The sequence below is a fragment of the Tachyglossus aculeatus genome (assembly GCF_015852505.1).
Source record: "Tachyglossus aculeatus isolate mTacAcu1 chromosome 12 unlocalized genomic scaffold, mTacAcu1.pri SUPER_6_unloc_1, whole genome shotgun sequence".
Taxonomy (NCBI): Eukaryota; Metazoa; Chordata; class Mammalia; order Monotremata; family Tachyglossidae; genus Tachyglossus; species Tachyglossus aculeatus.
The window spans coordinates 1,349,324-1,372,115 of record NW_024044828.1 but is presented as its reverse complement, the minus strand read 5'-3'; the positions used below and the strand labels follow the sequence as shown (position 1 = coordinate 1,372,115).

At 51.0% G+C, this 22,792-nt stretch overlaps 1 protein-coding gene across 1 annotated transcript in view; it reads right to left on the bottom strand.

The window, feature by feature from the left end:
* SLC26A3 (solute carrier family 26 member 3) overlaps window positions 1-22,792 on the bottom strand; it is a 33,534-nt gene that overhangs the window by 5,597 nt on the left and 5,145 nt on the right. Inside the window, exons 8-20 of the mRNA XM_038740899.1 lie at window positions 20,791-20,955; window positions 17,671-17,823; window positions 13,743-13,825; window positions 11,725-11,872; window positions 11,507-11,620; window positions 11,236-11,313; window positions 9,743-9,838; window positions 9,423-9,529; window positions 8,469-8,538; window positions 8,275-8,367; window positions 5,216-5,311; window positions 4,573-4,806; window positions 1,767-1,821 (exon numbers count right to left, since the gene is read on the bottom strand). Coding sequence (XP_038596827.1) covers window positions 1,767-1,821; window positions 4,573-4,806; window positions 5,216-5,311; window positions 8,275-8,367; window positions 8,469-8,538; window positions 9,423-9,529; window positions 9,743-9,838; window positions 11,236-11,313; window positions 11,507-11,620; window positions 11,725-11,872; window positions 13,743-13,825; window positions 17,671-17,823; window positions 20,791-20,955 — 1,492 coding nt within the window. The remainder of the gene's footprint in view (window positions 1-1,766; window positions 1,822-4,572; window positions 4,807-5,215; window positions 5,312-8,274; window positions 8,368-8,468; window positions 8,539-9,422; window positions 9,530-9,742; window positions 9,839-11,235; window positions 11,314-11,506; window positions 11,621-11,724; window positions 11,873-13,742; window positions 13,826-17,670; window positions 17,824-20,790; window positions 20,956-22,792) is intronic.

Here is a 22,792-nt window from a genome sequence, read left to right as displayed (position 1 = left end):
ATTATTATTATTATTATTATTATTATTATTATTATTATTATTATTATTATTATTATAATTTAAAAGGCTTTGCTGCTGAGCAGTTTTAGACTAGTCCCTCCCACGGCATTTTAAGGAAGTTGGGAAGGACCTAGAGACTCCAGAAGGCAGAGTGAATAGAGGAAGCCTGCCATTCCCTGCTGCCACTGGCCAGCTGAAATGCTTGTTCTTCCGTAATTGAATGTCTGGGACCAGAGAAGCATATGATCTAACGGAGAGACAAAAGGCCCTGGGAGTTGGGAGGATCTGGGTTCTAATCCTGACTCTGTCAATTACTTGCTGTGCGACCTTGGGCAAATCACTTAACTGCTCTGTACCTCAGTTTCTTCAACTGTAAAATGGGGATACCTGTTCTCCCTGCTACTTAGAAAGGAGCCCCATGTGGGACAGGGACTCTTTGACCTAATTTTTACCTGCCTCAGCGCTTAGAACAGTGTTTGACACACAGAAAGCACTTAACAAGTACATATTTATTACTCTATATTTTACTTGTAAGACTGAGCTCTCTGAGCCCCAGACTGAGCCCCCTCCTTCCTCTCCTCCTCCCCACCCCCCCGCCTTACCTCCTTCCCCTCCCCACACCACCTGTATATATGTATATATGTTTGTACGTGTTTATTACTTTAATTATTTATGTATTTTATTTGTACATATTTATTCTATTTATTTTATTTTGTTAATATGTTTTGTTTTGTTGTCTGTCTCCCCCTTCTAGACTGAGAGCCTGCTGTTGGGTAGGGACCGTCTCTATATGTTGCCAACTTGTACTTCCCAAGCGCTTAGTACAGTGCTCTGCACGCAGTAAGCGCTCAATAAATATGATTGAATGAATGAATGAATACTTGTATATATTTACTATTCTATTTATTTTATTTTGTTAATATGTTTTGTTTTGTTTTCTGTCTCCCCCTTCTAGACTGTGAGCCCGTTGTTGGGTAGGGACTGTCTCTATATGTTGCCAACTTGTACTTCCCAAGCGCTTAGTACAGTGCTCTGCACACAGTAAGCACTCAATAAATACGATTGAATGAATGGATGAATGAATACTTGTACATATTTACTGTTCTATTTATTTTATTTTGTTAATATGTTTTGTTTTGTTTTCTGTCTCCCCCTTCTAGACTGTGAGCCCGCTGTTGGGTAGGGACCGTCTCTATATGTTGCCAACTTGGACTTCCCAAGCGCTTAGTACAGTGCTCTGCACACAGTAAGCACTCAATAAATATGATTGAATGAATGGATGAATGAATACTTGTACATATTTACTATTCTATTTATTTTATTTTGTTAATATGTTTTGTTTTCTGTCGCCCCCTTCTAGACCGTGAGCCCGCTGTTGGGTAGGGACCGTCTCTATATGTTGCCAACTTGGACTTCCCAAGCGCTTAGTACAGTGCTCTGCACACAGTAAGCGCTCAATAAATATGACTGACTGACTGAATGAATGAATACTTGTACATATTTACTATTCCATTTATTTTATTTTGTTAATATGTTTTGTTTTGTTGTCTGTTTCCCCCTTCTAGCCTGTGAGCCTGTTGTTGGGTAGGAACCGTCTCTATATGTTGCCAAGTTGTACTTCCCAAGCGCTTACTACAGTGCTCTGCACACAGTAAGTGCTCAATCAATACGATTGAATGAATGAATGAATGAACAGGTATCATTAAAGAAAGGAGCCGGCCCCGGGAGCGACCCTTAGACGGAAATGACCAAAAGTGACACCTTACCGTCCGCGCCAGCGATGTGGACCTCCACGTTGACCCTGATGAACGCTTGTAAAATCTGTGAACATAAAGCACACCCCAAGATGATCACTGGACTCGCCGGCCTTGGCAGCCCGGGGCTCGCGGCTCTCAGGTGCCTTGGGCGCCGAGGCCGTGCCGGGGTGCCGGGCGATGGGTGAAAATCCCCGGGCTGGAAATGGTAACCGCGGCCGGGAGCCAGGACGGAGATTTGGCCCCGTTCTCTCCGTCACGGCAAGTTCCTCGCTCCTCGTGCCGGAGAGCGGAGCTTGGCCTTCTGACACAATCAGTCAATCAATCAATCGTATTTATTGAGCGCTTACTATGTGCAGAGCACTGTACTAAGCGCTTGGGAAGTACAAATTGGCAACATATAGAGACGGTCCCTACCCAACAGTGGGCTCACAGTCTAAAAGACACCCACAGAAGGTCACAGAATTGACGGCACCGTGACTTGGTCCCCCCGCCGGGCTCCGATCCGCCGTCTCTTCCCACCTGCCTCCCTCTGCCGCTCTCTCTATCCCGGCCCAGGAGTGGGAGCGTCTATCTCAGGCCGGAATCCGGGCCCAGTGGCCCACCCAAGCCCAAAGCCGGGCTGAAAACAACTGCTCCTTGCCTTCCATCTGGTTGGCAGTTAACAGTCCGAGGGTGGCACCGGGAAGCGCTAAATTCAGGCCCGGTTAATTCAGACACTTCCCGATGGCCCTGCTCCGGCCCAGGAAGGGGCTGTGGGTTCTGGCAGCCGTGCTCTTCTCCCCTCAATCCCATCCTTTCCCCCGGCATCCTGGACTAGGAATTGGGAGGAAAAGAGCCGGGTGAAGGGACACGACTGAGCTGATGACTGTACGGGCCATCCTTCTTTCCCTTGGAAAGCGCTTAGTACAGTGCTCTGCACACAGTAAGCGCTCAATCAATATGATTGATCGATTGATTGGAAGCCCAGAGCCCCTGGGGACCCTGCACAAAGGAAACAGACGAAACTACCCCCCTTCTTTCACTCCTGTAGCCACAGCGTGGCTTAGCGGAAAGAGCCCGGGCTTGGGAGTCAGAGGTCGTGGGTTCTAATCCTGACTTCCCAGACTGAGCCTCGTCCCCTCCTTCCCCTCCCCATCTCCCCGCCCTACCTCCTTCCCCTCCCCACAGCACCTGTATATATGTTTGTACGTATTTATTACTCTATTTTATTTGTACATATTTATTCTATTTATTTTATTTTGCTAATGTGTGTTGTTTTGTTGTCTGTCTCCCCCTTCTAGACTGTGAGCCCACTGTTGGGTAGGGACTGTCTCTATATGTTGCCGACTTGTACTTCCCAAGCGCTTAGTACAGTGCTCTGCACACAGTAAGTGCTCAATAAATATGATTGAATGAATGAATGAATGACTGCCGCTAGTCAGCTGTGTGACTTTGGGCAAGTCACTTTATTCTATTTATTTTATTAGGTTTATGTGTTTTGTTTTGTTGTCTGTCTCCCCCTTCTAGACTGTGAGCCCGCTGTTGGGTAGGGACCGTCCCTAGATGTTGCCAACTTGGACTTCCCAAGCGCTTAGTACAGTGTTCTGCACACAGTAAGCGCTCAATAAATACGATTGAATGAATGAACTTCACTTCTCTGGGCCTCAGTTACCTCATCTGTAAAATGGGGATGAAGACTGTGAGCTGTGGGACGACCTGATTGCTTTGTATCTACCCCAGCGCTTAGAACAGTGCTTGGCGTATAGTAAGCACTTAACAAATACCATAATAATAATAATAATGATAATTTCTTCGGGGGACAGTGGGATCGTGGAGAACAAAGCCCAGTCCAATTCCCACTGCCATCAACCAGGATCTGGTCTGGAAAGCAAGTTGGAGGCAGTCAATTATATGAGACTCGTGGCTTAGCGGAAAGAGCCCGGGCTTGGGAGTCAGAGGACGTGGGTTCTAATCCCAGCCCCACCACTCGTCTGCTGTGTGACCTTGGGCAAACCGCTTAACTTCTCTGTGCCTCAGTCACCTCATCTGTAAAATGGGGTTTAAGACAGTGATCCCCACGTGGGACAACCTGATTACCTTGTATCTATCCAGCGCTTAGAACTGGGCTTGGCACATAGTAAGCGCTTAAGAAAGACCATAATTATGATTATTATTATTATTATGGTGTCATAGTGATCACAAAACAGAGAAACTCCTGGGGATGGACGTGGCTTTCCCAGGATCCCTCCTCACCTCCCCCGTCTTGTTGAGATCGTGAGCATTTACTTACAAATGGGAGTGGGAGAAAATGGGAAGATCAGAGAACTGCTGGATAAAATAAGCGCAGGCCTGGAATTTCAGTCAATTGTATTTATCTGGAATTTCTCCCGGATGTCAAATTATAACCTAATACAGGAAATTCCTTAGAAATGTAGCCCCACCCCCGGAATAATACTGCAGCTTAGTTCAGTGCTCATGCTCCCAAGTCAGTGCTCACCTCCCAGACAAATACTCCAGCAGACTGTCCTATGCTGGGCTATCAGAGGCCTCTTTTTAGTAATATCCGTCTCTGCCCCACTGTGGGTGGGGAATGTGCGGTATTCTCCCAAGCGCTTAGTACAGTGCTCTGCACCCACGAAGCCCTGAATAAACACAATTGATTGATTGTTTAATTGATTACCTACTGGAGATTTTCCCAAGGCAACCTCCCATCTTTTCCTTGACAGACATAATCCTCTGCCGGCCTCCCTGCCTTGTTCATGATTTTTTCCAGTGGGAATCATTTCCTCGGCCTCCACCCACCCCGCGCCCTCGGTTTTCCCGACGGCTGAGTTACCGATTTGAGGCCCCTCATCGAAGAGACGTCAAGAAACGACACGGCCGCGAAGTCAAGGACGAGGCTGTGGATGTCAATTCTGGGAACCACGAGGTTGGCGGGGAGATCCGCGTTCCAGTCTATGTCAGCGGGCAAGTCGGAGGTGCTGATCGGCTGATCCAGTTCTTCCACCTCGTTGACGTCCAGTTCGTCGTCCGAATCTCTCAAGTTGTCCGAGGCACAGAGGAAGCCTTTCTGTGGGGAAGAGCAGCCGGCCAGGTGAAGTCCTCCACCCAATTGTAGGGGTGATGGGGGGACCAAGACTTTGGGGCCAGGGACGACGGGGCCAGCGGCTACAGGGCCGGGGCTACGAGGCCGGTGGCTAGCGATGGGAAGTCCGGAGTTATGGCATCAGGGCTGCTCAGGCTGGCTAGCCACCCTGGGTTGCAATAGGATGCCGCTGGTGATGGTAGCTAGAGGAGATTGCGGCTGTGTGATGAAAGGTGACCACGGAGGCTTCGAGAAAACAGCCCCAAAGCCGCCTGTCACATATGGGGAGGTCACTATAGTCCAACAGAGGCCTTTTCTGTCCCAGGGACCCCACTAATGTCTGGGGGAGCCCACTCGTGTCCCAGAGAGCTCTGGCTCCGGCTAACAAACTCACCGGGGTGAATTGCAGCTGTCCCTTCTTCAGCAGCTTTTTGATTTTCTTCAGCGCTTTATTCCGCTTCCGCAAAACTCGAACCGGATTGAATCCGACCTGCAAAATTCGCCCGGGTTGCGGTGCGGGAGAACGGCTAGTCACGCAATCGGCTCAAGCCCAGACCACCGGGGCTTAGGGGGAGGGGGGAGGGGGGGTCTGCTGTCTGGATTGTTTTTCTAAAAAAAAAACAGTCCCGTGCGTAAAGAAGCAACGTGGCTCAGTGGAAAGAGCGCGGGCTTTGGAGTCAGAGGCTATGGGTTCAAATCCCAGCTCCGCCACTTGTCAGCTGTGTGACTTTGGGCAAGTCACTTCACTTCTCTGGGCCTCAGTGACCTCATCTGTAAAATGGGGATTAAGACCGTGAGCCCCCCGTGGGACAACCTGTTCACCTTCTAACCTCCCCAGGGCTTAGAACAGTGCTTGGCACATATAAGTGCTTAATAAATGCTATTATTATTATCATTATTATCTCTCCCCTCCTCAAAAACACTGGATGGTTGCCCATCCACCTCCACAGCAAGGAGAAACTCATGATTTTCATGACTTCCAGCTTTAGGCATTCAATCAGCTCTCTCCCTGTTGTGTATCCTTGCTCCCTTCCCACTTAACCTCAGCTCAAAAGGGCAGTCTGGGGACTGACTGGAGTCTTCTGGCTTGGGAGCCCATTGCCGGGAAAATACCCGCCGGCTTGAGGGTATGGCTTGGATTCGTAATGGGTGTTCACTCTTCCTTTGTTTGGGTTCCCTGTTAGTCTGGGGTATTGATCTCCCTTCTCCCCCCCTCACACCCACATGGTTCTGCAATGGCCCTCTCACCCCTGACATGGGGGTGAAAGCCAACAACAGACACCCCACCTGACTCTAGAATGGAGTAGAGCAGGGGTGGTAGGTGTCCCTGAGATGGTAGGGGGTCTTCAGAGCTTGGGGGACTCCCTCTACCAAGAGTTGAAGGTTTTCTTGGAATGGGGGAATAATAATAATGATAATAATGATGATGATGATGATATTTGTTAAGCACTTACTACGTGCCAGTCACTGTACTAAGCACTAAGCCCAAGTTATACACAGTCCATGCGCCTTGTGGGGCTCACAGTCTTCATTTCCACTTCATGGATGAGGTAACTGAGGCACAGAGAAGTGAAGTGACTTGCCCAAGGTCACACAGCAGACAGGTGACAGAGCTGGGATTAGAACCCGCAATCAATCAGTCGTATTTATTGAGTACTTACTGTGTGCAGAGCACTGTATAGTATAGCACAACAATATAACAGACACATTCCCTGCTCACTATGAACTTATGGTCTAGAGGGGAGACAGACATTAATATAAATATATAAATTATGGATATATATATATATAAGTGCTGTGGGGCTGGGAGTGGGGATGAATTCAAGGAGAGAGTCAGGGTGATGGAGAAGTGAGTGGGAAAAGAGGAAATGAGGGCTTAGTCACTCTTGGAGGAGATGGGCCTTCAATGAGGCTTTGATGGTGGGGAGAGTAATTGTCTGTCGGATGTGAAAAGGGAGGGCATTCCAGTCCAGAGGCAGGACGTGGGTGAGAGGTTGGCAGGGAGCTACATAAGATATCTATCGTCGAGTAGGTTGGCATTAGAGGGGTGAAGTGTGCGGCCTAGGTTGTAGTGGAAGGTTAGATGAGGTGGGAGAGGGCAAGATGATCGGCTTTAACGCCGATGGTAAGGAGTTTCTGTTTGGTGCAGAGGTGGTTGGGCAACCACTGGAGGTTCTTGAAGAGTGGGGAAACACGAACTGAACATTTTTGTAGAAAAATGATCTGGTTTGGCAGAAGGAAGTATGGACTGGAGTGGGGAGAGACAGGAGGCAGGAGGTTGATACAGTAATCAAATAATAATAATAATGGTATTTGTTAAGTGTTTACTATATGCAAAGCACTATTCTAAGCTCTGGGGAGGTTACAAGGTGATCAGGTTGTCCCACGGGGGGCTCACGGTTTTAATCCCCATTTTACAGATGAGGGAACTGAGGCCCAGAGGAGTGAAGTGACTTGCCGAAAGTCACACAGCTCACAGTTGGCAGAGCTGGAATTTGAACCCATGACCTCCGACTCCAAAGACTGTGCTATTTCCACTGAGCCACGCTGCTTCTCTGAATAGGATAAGTGTTTGGATTAATGTGGTAGCAGTTTGGAGGGAGAGGAAAGGGTGAGTTTTTGTGAAGTTGTGAAGTTGTGATTGAATCATTTCATATGTATTGAGTGCTTACTATGGGCAGGACACTGTACTAAGCACTTGGGAGAGTACAACATAACGAACAACAGAAACATTCCCTGCCCACAACGAGCTTACAGTCCTGATGGGGAGACAGACAATATAAATAAATAAATTATGGATATGTACATAAATGTTGTGGGAGTGGTGGGATGTGTGGTGATGAATTAAGGGAGCAAGTCAGGGCAATACAGAAGGGGGTGAGAAAAAAGGAAGCGAGGGCTGAGTCAGGGAAGGCATCTTGGAGGAGATGTGTCTTCAGTAAGGCTTTGAGGGTGCGGAGAGTAATTGTCTTTCAGATATGGAAAGGGCCCGACAGGATTTAGTGGGTGGATCGAATATGGGGGTTAAATGAGAGAGAGGAATCGAGATAATGCTGAGGTTAAGGGCTTGTGAAACTGGAGGGATGGTGGTGCCGTCTACAGTGATGGGAAAGTCAGGGGGAGGACAGGGTTTGGGTGGGAAGAGAAGTTCTGTTTTGGACATGTTAAGCTTGACGTGGTGGCAGGAAATCCAAGTAGAGATGTCTTGAAGGCAGGAGGAAATATGAGACGACACAGAGGGAGAGAGATCAGGGCTGGAGACGGAGATTTGGGAATCATCCGCGTAGGGTGGCAGTTGAAGCCGTGGGAGCGAATGAATTCTCCAAGGATGAGGGTGTAGATGGAGAATAGAAGGGGACACAGAACTGAACCTTGAGGGACTTCCACAGAGGAGACCAGATCCCCTGCTTCTCTTGGGCTGCTGGGTGCTCCCGGAGAGCCTCCCTCTCTTACCGCATCTATAAGCTTCTTTTTAAAGAAGTCGATGTTGGCGAAGTAGATGGGGGACGGGCACCGAAAGATCCTTACTCCCGCTGGCTCGTAGATCTGCGGAACAAGAGCGACGTTGGCATGACTGTGGTCCCCCTGAGTGCCAGCAACCGGCATCCAGGCAGACCCACGTGGCCGCCGTCCGGCGAGGGCCTTACCTCAGGATAGTCCTTCCGGTTCTTGTAGACGTTGCTCCGTCCGACGTTGGCCAGGAGGCTGCATTTGGGGCTGCGTCCCGGGAGGACCGAAGAAGAGGGATGGTTTGTCATAGCCGGGCTCTCCGGGTGCCTGCCACCCCGGAGCCAACCGTTCGCCACTTCCCCCTCATCTGCATCCCCGCGCCGCATTTAGGAGTGAAATGCCCGAAAAGGCAGGCGTGCGGGGGACGCTCCAGGATGGGGGTGACCCTCCAAGAATCACCCTGTCCAAAGGTCTGCAGGGCCAGAAGGGACTCAAGGGGTCATCCGGTCCGTTCCCCTGCTTCCAAACCCATCGCAGTGGGGAGGGCCCCAAAGCAGGAAGACTCTAGCCCTCCCCTAGCCACCTACCCACACTGACCAGGTGGTTTCTTCATGCCGGTGGAGCCCAGGGCATTCTGAAATCACGGAGGCAGAAACGAACTGGAGAGCCAGACCCGGGCTTTAGCTAGGAGCCGATAGCCACAGCAACTCTTTCTGCCTCCCACCAGAAGCAGACCCCCTGCCCAGGGACAACTGAGGCAGTCCAGCAGGGACAAGCAGCCCAGGACAGCGTGATGGCAGCCGGGCTGAGAGCCCAAGTCCTGCCCAATCCTACCCACCCCCCCAGCCTATCCACCCCCTCGTGAATCGTGGCTCAGAAGAGCCCCAGCCCTGGGCCCAGGCGGCTACTGTTGGGCAGGCTAGTTGGGGGACAGGGGAGTAAGAAGGAGTGGAGATGTTCCTGCTTATTCTCCTGGCCTGCACGGCGGCCGTTCTCTGGGTTTCTGTTGGCTGGAGTGGGGGTCCTGAAAATGGGTGTCCCGTGGTGACTATCCCCTCATATCTTCCCCCAGGGCGTCCCCTCCCCAGCAGCCTCGCTCCATCCCTGCATCCGTGAGCCCCCAACTCCTTAGACCAAGCCCGCCAACTCACAACTGGGTCCGGAACACGATCGTGAGGAGCTGAAACGCCACCCCGGCCGCCAGGCCCAAGCCCAGCCCCAGGATGATGGCTGCCAGGAAGGTCACGACCCAGATTAGCTGGAAGACACAAAGCCGTGGGGAAGTTTGGGTCTCGGCTCAGCCCCAGCGCTGGGCGGCTGAGGAGGCCAGCGGGAGACGCAAGCTCGGGGGCAGTCTGGGATGGAGAGGAGAGAGTCACTGGAGTGGGCAGGGCTGGGCCGGGCGGGCTGGCTTGGGTGGGCACGGTTGGACAGGCTAGGCCGAATGACCCAACTGGATGGCTCTACTCACGCAGTCGTACTTGTCCCGTCGCCACAAGTTACGAATCTCTGCAAACTGCATCAGCATCCCCTTCAGATTGCCCAGGGCCAACGCTGCCAGGACTGACTGGAAACCACAACAGGGACCAGCTTGGTTTGAGAACCGAGGATTGTCGGGGAGAGAGAAAGGCCTTTTCCAGGCCCCAGACCTAGAAGTCCTTCCCCGCTCTCAGTCCGAGCCCGAGTCTGCCTTCTGCCTCATTCCAGGACAGTAACTTGTCCTCCCTGACTAGGGATAATCTGGGCCCTGCTTCCCTACGCAGATCCCAAAGCCCTACTGGGCCTGGGCCATTTTCCTGCTCCTCCAGAGGAATTTTGGTCTGTTTCCCTTCCCCACTCCCTCTCTCCTGTCCTGTTCCAGCCTCGGGCTTGAAGGGGGAAACCCATGGGTTAGTTGAGGAGGCTGGGCAGTCCGGAGGGCCATTACTGCACCAGGGAATTGCTCTGAGAAGGGAGGATCAGGATTGGGATTTGTCTCCCTGCTTTTAGTGCTGCCGCTATTTGTTAACTGCCTTCTAAATGCTTTGCATATAGTAAGCACTTAACTAATCCCATCATTATTATAAATGCCAAGTATGGACAATCTAGTTTGGGGTGGAGCATGCCTTACTTTGAAGCTCCCAGGGGGTAGATCTAGTAAGTGCCCCTCAGGGTGGGAGAAGCAGGGAGCCAGGGGTGAGCAAGGAGGGGGAATTTGGGGACTGGACAGAAGAAAACTCGCCCTCAGCTCCTGGAAACATCCTACTAACAGGCCCACTGAAGAAGAATGCTGCCAATGTTCACAACACAAAGCTGGTGAGCCGGACAACTGTCCCACAGCACCGGTGTATAGATCTGTAATTATATTTATTTATATAGATGTCTGTTTATAATACTACTAATAATAACGGCATTTGTTAAGCGCTTACTCTGTGCAAAACACTGTTCCAAGTGCTGAGTTAGTACAAGGTAATCAGGGTGTCCCATGTAGGGCTCACAGATTTCATCCCCGCTTTACAGATGAGGGAACTGAGGCCCAGAGAAGTGAAGTGATGTGCCCAAAGTCACATAGTTGACAAGCGGGATTAGAACCCATGACCTCTGACTCCCAAGCTGGGGCTCTTTCCACTGAGCCATGCTGCTTCCCTTATATGTATTGATATCTGTCTCCCCGCCTCCCCAAGCCCAGGCTGTGAGTTCACTGTGGGCAGAGATCGTCTCTCTTTATTGCTGTATACTTTCCCAAGCGCTTAGCACACGGTAAGTGCTCAATAAATACGACTGAGTGAGGGAATGAACCGTCACACAAACTGAAGGCTGGGTCATTGAGGTTTAAAATTCACCTTTTCAGATTTCCATCACTGTCCCATTCCAGTATCTGGGGAGACTTCTCATGCTCTCCCCTGGCACCTCCCACAGTACGGTGCTCTGGCCCCTGGGGTGGCCACGAGGGAGTATGTGCCACAAAGGCAGGGGGGAACTTACCTTCTGGAGGGGCTGTAGAAGGAAACTGATGGCCAGAGTCACAATCAGGACAATGACGGCAGACAGGAGCCCCGCAACCTAGGGCGGGAGAGAATTTTCCCGTTATTCCCTCCCCGGGCCGGATGTGGTCTCGCGGTGTCCAGCAGTGGTTCCACGGCACGCGGTCAATCTGCGATCACTCAGTGCCCGACCGTGGTCCCTCAGGACGCGGCCCATCAGTAGTCCCAGAGTGCCCACCCCACTGTAGCCCGGGCGGTGGAGATCTCCGTACCTGTGTTTTGCCTCCTGTGCTCTCCTGCACACCCGAGCGGGAGAGCGAAGTGCTGGCGGCGAAGCCCTTGAACGACCCCCCGAAGATGTTGCTCAACCCAAAGGCGATGAGTTCCTGCAGGGGAGAACGGCCCCCGCTCAGCAGGGAGCCCGGCCCGGGGCCCGCAACAAGCAATTCCTAAGCCCCGGGTTGGAGCCGGCCCGCGCCGCGGGGCTCACCTGGTTGCCGTCAATGGGATAGTCGTACTTGAGGGAATACACGCTGGCCACCGAGAAGGCCACTGCAAAGCCAACTATCGCGATGGAGAAAGCGTCTCCTATGGTTTCTTGGAAGATGTTCACGTCAGGCGCCGTTGGGGCTTGGAATCTGCAGCACAGAGGGAGTGTCAGTGGGCCCCCCGACCCATGGGGCCCATTTCACCAGCCCATGGGATTTGTCCTTCACTTTGGGGGGCAGCCATGGCAGGGCTGCACAACTGAGCCCCAGGATGGGTAGGAACTTTGGTAAAATGGAGCCAACCCTGGTGAACATATTCCATGCTCTCCCGCGTTTTCTCTCCTGGGCCCCTCTGGACATTATGGGGAGCAGGACACCATCCGCAGGCTGGCCCCCTCCCCGCCGCCAAATTACCGATTGACCGCAGGTGTCTTTGAGGAAAAGAAGGCCAAACCGTCCTTCCTGAGCCTGCTCTCCCCTCCCTTCCCTTAAATCCATTTTGGGAAACAGGGTGGCCTTGGACTCTCCCCTGAAGACCAGCTGGATATGACCAACGGTCCCAAGAGGATGGTCCCTGAAGGATGAATTCACTCGGGGCGAAGTCTTGTTCTCTCAGGTCAGGTTACTGTCCCATGAGAATTTGGGGTGCTACTGTGACGTGGTTATGATGATAATCACGCCCCCAAATTCGCAAAAACTCCAAGGTCTTACCCACCTACGCTCAGGATCATTGTTCCTGATGGGGTAGATCCCCAACTAGTTCTCCCTGATCTTCAGAAAATGCCACTTCCTTTGGAAAATGGCAGCACTTTCCCCTGCCCTGGAAGACCTGGGAAGAAGGGACGTGGCTGGAAATTCTGAAGCAACATTGTTTACAGCTAAGCCCTAACAAACTCAGCTGTGGCTTAAACTAGAAGTGGAACTTGGTAGGTTTCTGGACAGATTGAGTCCAAGCATCATGTTCATTTAATCGGCCTACCTTCTGTACTTTATCTATCCATCCATCCATCCATCCATCCATCCATCCATCCATCCATCCATCCTTCCATCCATCCATGGTATTTATTGAGCACAGGCTTTGTGCAGGCTGCAAACTTGGGCTGCCCTAATCTCAGGGTCATAAGAGCCCACTATTAATCCTTTGGATGCCTACATCGAAGCAGGAGAACCCCCTGGGGAACTCGGGAGGAGCTCTTAGCAGGTAAAGTGAGTCAAATCGGCTTGCAGAGACTGTGGAGACTGTGCAAACCCTGCTACGTAGGCTGATAGGGGACGGGTGAGGTGGGAGCCCTGCCTTCATTCTTTCTCAGTGAGGTGAAGGGTTTTGATTAGCTGGGGCGGATCACTCGCTGAATCCTCCAAACTCAGCTCGCTCCCGGGGCCCCGCAGTCGATGTGAGCGGAGGTCACGGAAGGGCCTGTTTTTTGCTCAAGGGCTCCTTTCTTCCCACCATGGCTTCAGGGGCTTGACCCAAACCCCACACTTCAATCATTTCCTAACCATGGGGTGGAATCTATTCTTCTGGGAAAGCTGCCTTGGGTGATTCCCTGAGGGCGGGGATTGTGCCTACCACCTATCCCAAACCCTCGACATAGTGTTCTGCACAGAGTGAGCGCTCGTAAATTCCAACTGATTGATGGCTCCTTTCTCAACCGCTTGTTTGCAATGGTCTATCCAGCGTCTGCACCCAGGGGCCAATTGATGAGGGGTAGAATAGGCCTGGAGTCCCCAGGGCCAGGCCTGTCAGCTAAGCCTTCCCAATGTCGAACGCTTTTTTCTCAGGATTTCTCAAACGCCCCATGTCTGAGTCCCACCCTTGGGGTGCCAGCAGAAATCTGCAGGCGGGAAGGCCCGGGTTCTCTGAGACGTTCCTGTCCCGGCCTGCCGTCGCCCGCTTCCCACCGAAGGGAATTCCCAGCAGCCAAGAGGCCCTGGAAGTGGATGGGTCCATTGGGGTGGACGGCGATTCTGCCCAACCTGTACCCGTCCGGGGAAAGGGGAAAGGTCAAGAGACGCTCACCCAGTCGGCATCTTCCCCACCACCGCCACGTTGAACCGGTCCTGGAAGTTAAAGCCGTAGGACACTCCCGCCGCTATGACTGTCTGTAGGGAGCCAATGCCCAGATTAATAATCATCATAATAATAATAATACTTGTATTTGTTAAGCACTTACCATGTGCCAGGCACCGTACTAAGTGCTAGAGTAGATACAAGGTAATTGGGCAGGACACAGTCCCTATCCCACATAGGCCTTACAGTCTTAATCCCCGTGAGGTAACTAAGGCACAGAGAAGTGAAGTGACTTCCCTAAGATCCCACAGCAGATGAGTGGCCAGCCTGAATGGCACGTAGTCCGCTCCTTCCCCGCGATACCCGTCCTTCCCTCTGAAAAGTGAGGGCTACCAACGGGTTTTCCTGGACCTCACTAGTTAAGTAGGAGGTTAGCAGGCGGACCGCGCCGGAGCTGGGCTTCGTCTCTGGGCTCGGCCGAAAGGGGAGTTTAGGGAGGAAACGACCAGCTGAAATCTGCAGGAAAAATTCTGCACCTTAATTCTTCCCATTGGTACTTGTTCCAAGCGCTGTATTAAGTGCTGGGGCAAGATAACTAGGTCAGACATAGTCCTTGATCCACAGGGAGTTTACAGTCGAAGCAGGGAGGAGAACATGTACGGAGGAGGAAATGGAGGCCCGGAGAAATGGAGTGACTTGCCTGAGTTCATGCACCAGGTAAGTGTCAGAATCAGAACTCAGGTCCTCTTATTCCCAATCAAGGGCTTCTTCCACAGGTCACATTACACCACCCCTGTCTCCCATGTTGAAGAGTTCCACCTCTCACTTGGGGAGGGCAGGGGCCTTGGAGGTGGAGAAGGAGGCTGGAATTGATCCTCAGCTCATCTCTGGGTGAGAGGAATGGGGGCTGGAGGAATAGTGCTGACGAAGGCCAGAAGACAGGGGAAGGATAGCGCCTGCCATCCATCCAACCATCCATTTATCTGTCCTTCCAGGTATTTATTAAACTCTATGCAGAGCACTGTATTAAGAAAACCCTTGGGAGATTACTTCCCCTGCCCTCTCCCCCTCTAGACTGTAAGCTCATAATGGACAGGGAACATGTCTGCTGATTCCTTTGTACTCTCCCAATAGTGTAGTGCTCTGCACGTAGTTAGTGCTCAATAAATACCACTGACTGATGGAAGGAATTTACAGTCCAATCGGGGAGGAAGATATTAAAATGCATTACAGATAGGGCAAGGTACCTACTTATAAGGTATGTGTATGTACTTGATGGGGGTGAGAGTACCTATGTGATTATGGAGGAAGGACTCAAGTGCAGAGGTGAATCAGGAGGGAGGGAAAATAGAGTGGAGAGATGAGATTAGACTTTTAATAATAATAATAATAATGATGATGGCATTTGTTAAGCGCTTACTATGTGCAGAGCACAGTTTTAGACTGTGAGCCCACTGTTGGGTAGGGACTGTCTCTATATGTTGCCAACTTGTACTTCCCAAGCGCTTAGTACAGTGCTCTGCACACAGTAAGCATTCAATAAATACGACTGATTGATTGATTGATTAGTCAGGGAAGGCTTCCTGGTGAAGGCACAGTGTGTCTGCTGGACCCTGCGGGAGCCATAGGACTCCGTCAGGGCTCACGAAGTACTTTTAAATGGGGCCCGGGCCCCACAGTGAACCCCAATGGAATTCACCATTTTTAAATTTTATGGTATTTGTCAATTGCTGTTCTAAATGCGGGGATACAGGTACAATTTAAGTAGATCAGACACAGTCCCTGTCCCTCATGGGGCCCGCGGTCTAAGTAGGAGCAAGTCAAGGAAACGGAGACACAGAGAAGATAAGTGACTTGCCCGAGGTCACACAGCAAGCAGCTGACAGAGCGGGGATTAGAACCCAGGTCCTTCTGATTCCCAGGCCCGTGCTCTCTCCACTAGGCCATGCTGCTTCTCCGAACAGTCGGAACAGAAACCCCAGCCTTGGCCAGAGACACTCTCACCCCTGCAGAGACCCCTCTGATTGAAGAGAGGGATCCCTTTAGGATAAAGAGTCTCCCTTTAGAAACCTAAAACTGCATTTGGAAAGAGAAAGAAAGGAGAACTAACTTCATTGCCACCACACAAACCTTCCGGAGAGCTATTCGCAAGTGGAGAAATGAGCAATTTGGGTATACAGCAGTGGATTTTCCCAGTCCTTAGAGGATCCCACCTTCCAAGCTCTATCTAATTCTAGTTAGATCATGCCTAATTTCCACCTGTTTTTTTCTTTCCCAGGGCTTTGTACAGTGCTCCTGTCCTTCCAGGTATTTATTAAACTCTTACTCTATGCGGGGCACTGTATTAAGGAAACACTTGGGAGTTAAGCGCTTAAGCATTAAGCATCATTAAGCACAGTAAGCACTTAATAATAATAATAATAATAATAATTATGGCATTTGTTAAGCGCTTACTACGTGAGAAGCACTGTTCTAAGTGCTGGGGGGGGGGGGAAATACAAGGTGAATAGTCTTCATCCCCATTTTCCAGATGAGGGAACTGAGGCCCAGAGAAGTGAAGTGACTCGTCCAAGGTCACACAGCTGACAAGTGGTGGAGCTGGGATTTGAACCCATGACCTCTGACTCCAAAGCCCAGGCTCTTTCTGCTGAGCCATGCTGCTGTTTCAATTACTTCTGCTATTATTATTCATTCATTCAATCATATTTATTGAGCGCTTACTGTGTGCAGAGTGCTGTACTAAGCACTTACTACTATTTCTGCTTCTACTACTGCCACAGCTCTTACTGCTGTTACTACTATTAATAATAATTATGACATTTGTTAAGCGCTTACTATGTGTCAGGCACTGTATTAAGCGCTGGTGGGGGCCCAAGCAAATCGGGTCAGACACAGTCCCTGTCCCATGCGGGACTCACAGTGTCAATCCCCATTTTACAGATGAGGTAACTGAGGCACAGAGAAGTTAAGTGACTTGTTCAAGATCACACAGCAGATGAGTGGCAGAACCGGGATTAGAACCCACGACCTTCTGACTCCCATTCGTTCATTCTTTCATTCAGTCGTATTTATTGAGCGCTTACCGTGTGCAGAGCACTGTACTAAGTGCTTGGAAAGTACGATTCATTCATTCAATCGTATTTATAGAGCGCTTACTGTGTGCAGAGCACTGTACTAAGCGCTTGGGAAGTACAAGTTGGCAACATGTAGAGACGGTCCCTACCCGACAGTGGGCTCACAGTCTAGAAGGGGGGAGACAGGCATCGAGACAAGTAAACAGGCATCAGTAGCATCAGTATAAATTAATAGAATTAGAGATAAATACACATCATTAATATAAATAAATAGAATTATAAATATGTACATATATGCACAAGTACATGTGGGGGTTGAGGGGGGTAGGGTAGAGGGAGCGAGTCGAGGCGATGGGAAGGGGAGGAGGAGCAGAGAAAAAGGGGGGCTCAGTTTGGGAAGGCCTCGTGGAGGAGGTGAGCCTTCAGTAGGGCTTGGAAGGGAGGAAGAGAGATAGTTTGGTGGATGTGCGGAGGGAGGGAATTCCGGGCCAGGGGGAGGACGTGGGCCGGGGGTCGACGGCGGGACAGGCGAGAACGAGGCCTAACGGTGAGGAGATTAGCGGCAGAGGAGCGGAGGGTGCGGGCTGGGCTGGAGAAGGAGAGAAAGGAGGTGAGGTAAGAAGGGGTGAGGTGATGGAGAGCTTTGAAGCCGAGAGTGAGGAGTTTTCGCTAGATACGGAGGTCGATAGGCAACCACTGGAGATTTTTGAGGATGGGGAGGCGACTTGGCCGGAACGTTTCTGTAGAAAGATAATCCGGGCAGCAGGGAGTGGGGAGAGACAGGAGGACGGGAGGTCCATGCTCTAACCACTAAGCCGTGCTGCTAGACTATAGCTCCTCCTGGAGCAGATGCCCCCTCTTACCATGATGAGCTCAATGGGAATGGGCACGGGCAGCTTGGCTTTGAACCGTTGGTTGACTTCCTTGACCAAGAACACAATCACCAGGATAATCACCGAAGTCACAAGATCGGCCACGTTAGTCTTCTCTATCTGGGTAAATATCGATTTCAGAACCTACCGTGTTCAAAGACAACAACAAAAACAAGCGATCAATTTCAGAACCTACCGTGTTCAAAGACAACAACAACAACACGCGGTCCAGGTTTGTATCTGTAAAACACCCTTCCTCCAACCCCGCCACCGCCCCCCGGCCCCCGGACGACGTTTAGCCAGCCACAAAAGAATGATGATGATAATGGGTATGATATTTATGAAGTTCTCACTCTGTGCTCTGCACTGGGATAGATCCAAGATAGATTTGTCCCAGTCCCTTGCCACTCGGAGTGCATCATTGCCAGGATCTGTCCTTTTCCTCTCTTCCGCTCAGGGTGGGAATGGAACCCGGGGGGCCGAGGTGTCGCCTGGCATCATTTCCCCCGGGAGAGGCCCGGAAGGTCTCTCAGGGAAGGGGAATTCCCCAAGAGTGGCGACTGGATTTGGAGGAACCTCTTGGAGCTTGGAAAGGTCAGGGCTGGAAGGACAACGGGTGAGTATGGCTCAGTTGGTGTGGGCCTGTGCTCTCTGGGTCCAGACCGGTATTCGACCAACTTCCAGTTCCTCCGGGAAGAGCTGAATGCGGAGTCTGGAAAGACCACGGCAGTGTAGGAGGAACAGCGTTTTACTTTATTAGCCGGGCGCTCCAATCGTTTCAAGAGAGCACTGAGAATTCCTCTCCGGCTCAGGGGCCGATGAGAACATTTCCAAGAGACGGGCTGGCTCTCAGTCGAAAGGGGCAGCTTTGATAATAATGATAATAGTGATGGCATTTATTAATCGCTTACTACGTGCAAAGCACTGTTCTAAGCGCTGGGGGGATACAAGGTGATCAGGTTGTCCCACGTGGGGCTCACAGTCTTCATCCCCATTTTACATATGAGGTCACTGAGGCCCAGAGAAGTTAAGTGACTTGCCCAAGGTCACACAGCTGACATTTGGCGGAGCTGGGATTTGAACCCATGACCTCTGACTCCCAAGCCTGGGCCCTTTCCACTGAGCCATGCTGCTTCTGCTTGATGATGATGTGTCTGTCATCCCTGGCCCTGTAACCTCCCTGCTCCCCTCTTGTCCCCTCTGGTCCCCTTAGTCTGGAGTCCCTGTGGCTTAGAGAATAATAATAATAATAACAATAATAATAATAATAATAATAATAACGGCATTCATTAAGCACTTACTACGAGCAAAGCACTGTTCTAAGCGCTGGGGAGGTTACAAGGTGATCAGGTTGTCCCATGTGGGGCTCACAGTCTTAATCCCCATTTTACAGATGAGGTAACTGAGGCCCAGAGAAGTGAAGTGACCTGCCCAAAGTCACACAGCTGACAATTGGCGGAGCCAGGATTTGAACCCGTGACCTCTGACTCCAAAGCCCGGGCTCTTTCTACTGAGCCATGCTGATTCTCAGAGAACTAATAGGAAAGATAATAATTAAGTGTTTACTGTGTGCCAAGCACTACTGTCCTAAGCACTGGGGTAGACATGGGATAATCGGGTCTCAAAGAACACTCACGGACTAAAGAGGAAGGAGAGCAGGTATTGAATCCCCGTTATGCACCACTGTCCTAAGCACTGGGGTAGATAATCAGGTCTCACAGCACACTCACGTGCTAAAGAGGAAGGAGAGCAGGTATTGAATCCCCAAAATTATGCACTACTGTCCTAAACACTGGGGTAGACATGAGATAATCGGGTTTCACAGGACACTCACGGACTAAAGAGGAAGGAGAGCAGGTATTGAATCTCCATTATGCACCCCTGTCCTAAGCACTGGGGTAGACATGAGATAATCGGGTCTCACAGGACACTCACAGGCTAAAGAGGAAGGAGAGCAGGTATTGAATCCCCATTATGAGCTACTGTCCTAAGCACTGGGGTAGACATTAGATGATCGGGTCTCACAGGACACTCACAGGCTAAAGAGGAAGGAGAGCAGGTATTGAATCCCCAAAATTATGCACTACTGTCCTAAGCACTGGGGTAGACATGAGATAATCGGGTCTCACAGGACACTCACGTGCTAAAGAGGAAGGAGAGCAGGTATTGAATCCCCCAAATTATGCACTACTGTCCTAAGCACTGGGGTAGACATGAGATAATCAGGTCTCACAGGACACTCACGGACTAAAGAGGAAGGAGAGCAGGTATTGAATCTCCATTATGCACCACTGTCCTAAGCACTGGGGTAGACATGAGATAATCGGGTCTCACAGGACATTCACAGGCTAAAGAGGAAGGAGAGCAGGTATTGAATCCCCATTATGAGCTACTGTCCTAAGCACTGGGGTAGACATGAGATAATCGGGTCTCACAGGACATTCACAGGCTAAAGAGGAAGGAGAGCAGGTATTGAATCCCCATTATGCACTACTGTCCTAAGCACTGGGGTAGACATGAGATGATCGGGTCTCACAGCACACTCACAGGCTAAAGAGGAAGGAGAGCAGGTATTGAATCCCCATTATGCACTACTATCCTAAGCACTGGGGTAGACATGAGATGATCGGGTCTCACAGGGCACTCACAGGCTAAAGAGGAAGGAGAGCAGGTATTGAATCCCCAAAATTATGCACCACTGTCCTAAGCACTGGGGTAGACATGAGATAATCGGGTCTCACAGGACACTCACAGGTTAAAGAGGTAGGAGAGCAGGTATTGAATCCCCATTATGCACTACTATCCTAAGCACTGGGGTAGACATGAGATAATCGGGTCTCACAGGACAATCACAGGCTAAAGAGGAAGGAGAGCAGGTGTTGAATCCCCATTATGCAGTCGAGGGAACTGAGGCCCAATTAAGTCAAGTGAATTGCCCAAGGAAACACAGGAGACAAGTGGCAGGATTAGAAACCACTCGACTCCCAGGCTTGGGCTCTTTCCACCGGGCCACGCTGCTTCTCAGCATTTCGGGACCTCCGACTTGTACAGGACCAGGGAAGACAAGGGACTGGGGCTATGGCCTCCCCCGGTGCCACCGCGGACGCTTACTTTGAAAATCGAGAACGGGTCGGCGTGGGCGGGCACCTTCAGCTGAAGTATGAACTTCAGCTGGGACACCACCACGTGGATGGCTGCCGCCGTCGTGAAGCCGCTGATCAGGGACTGAGACAGGTAGATGACGATGAAACCCACCTGCAGGGCTCCCAGGGCCAGCTAGAACAACCAACGGGATGTCGGTTAAACTCTTAGTAGGAGTTGAGCACTGTACTAAGCACTGGGGTGGATGCAAGATTATCAGGTTTGCACCCCCTTGGAGCTCTCAGTCTAAGAAGGAGGGCGAACAGCTAGCCTCCGCAATAGTTCCTTTATGGCTGTGTCTTATCATTCCTCAGTAGCCCCCATCCCCACCCATCCACCCCCACGCTCTTAGGAACGATTGACCTTCTGGGAGCCGGTTGGGCTTCCCGCCCGCTCTGCCCGCTGATCGCCCAGCCGGGCCCAGCCCACCTGCCTCTGAGCCCACCGTTGGGTAGGGACCGTCTCTATATGTTGCCAACTTGTACTTCCCAAGCGCTTAGTACAGTGCTGTGCACACTGTAAGCGCTCAATAAATACGATTGAATGAATGAATGAATGAATGGAAGGCCTGCCAAAGGCAGTTCCGTCATCGGTCGGTACGCTCACCCCCGCTGGCTCCCTGCTCTGGCTCCCTCCACCCCAACGTCTCTTCCCTGGCTCTCCTGGGCTTGGGCAGAGAGTTGCGGTATCTGTTAAATGCTTAGTACAGTGCTTGCACTAAGTGGTGGGGGAGTTAGAAGATAATCCGGTCCCACTTGGGGCTCATAGTCTAAATAGGAGGGAAAACAGGTATTAAATCCCATCGACCCCCAGCCCTTGTCCTTCCTCTGTCCCGGAATGCCCTCCCTCCACACATCGGCCTCTTCCTCCCTTCAAAGCCCCGCTGAGAGCTCACCTCCTCCAGGAGGCCTTCTCAGACTGACCCCCCTTTATCCTCTCCTCCTCCCCATCCCCCCTGCCCTACCTCCTTCCCCTCCCCGCAGCACCTGTATATATATTTGTACAGGTTTATTACTCTATTTTACTTGTACAAATTTACCATTTATTTTGTTAATGATGTGCATATAGCCTTAATTCTATTTGTTCTGATGATTTTGACACCCGTCTACATGTTTCGTTTTGTCGTCTGTCTCCCCCCTCTAGACCGTGAGCCCGTTGTTGGGTAGGGACCATCTCTATATGTTGCCGACTTGTACTTCCCAAGCGCTTAGTACAGTGCTCTGCACACAGTAAGCGCTCGAGGAGTACAACTGATTGAATGAATGAATAAATGAAATCCCCATTTTGCAGATGAGAGGACTGAGGCGCAGAGAAGTGAAATGATTTGCCCAAGGTCACACAGCAGCTAAGTGGCAGAGGCAGGGTTAGAAGCCAGGACCACTGACTCCCAAACTCCTGCTCTTTCCACCAGGCCAAGGGGGAAAATTTCTGCAGGAAGTTGGACCAGCCCTCCTCCCCGCTGCCAGAATCTGGACTGAAAGAATTGATGGGAAGGAGCAGAGTCATTAATTGGCTCACTTTCTTCTTCCTTCCCATCCCCAGCCCCAGCTCCTCACCATTCATTCATTCATTCAATTGTATTTATTGAGCACTTACTGTGTGCAGAGCACTGTACTAAGCGCTTGGGAAGTAAAGTTGGCAACATCTAAGCCACTGGCATCTGGATGCCAGCCTGGGCATCAAAGTCCTAGCCCTTGAAGGTGCCAGGGCAGTGGTCCTTTCCCAGCCCCTCCCAACTTCCCCCGCCGCAAATCCCCCTCACTGCTGGCCTCCGGTGCAGAAGAAGTTGAGGACACTAAGAGCAAAGTTCACTTGACCTTCTCTGGTCCTTCCACCCCTCTCCTGCCAAATGTCCAGGGCCTCAGCTCCGCCCAAGTTGCCCTGGCCCTGCTCTCTCCTGCTCAACCCTTGGTGTGCCTCTTGACAACCAATCCTTCACCCCTGGCCTTTAACCTGCTGCTTCATGTCCAAC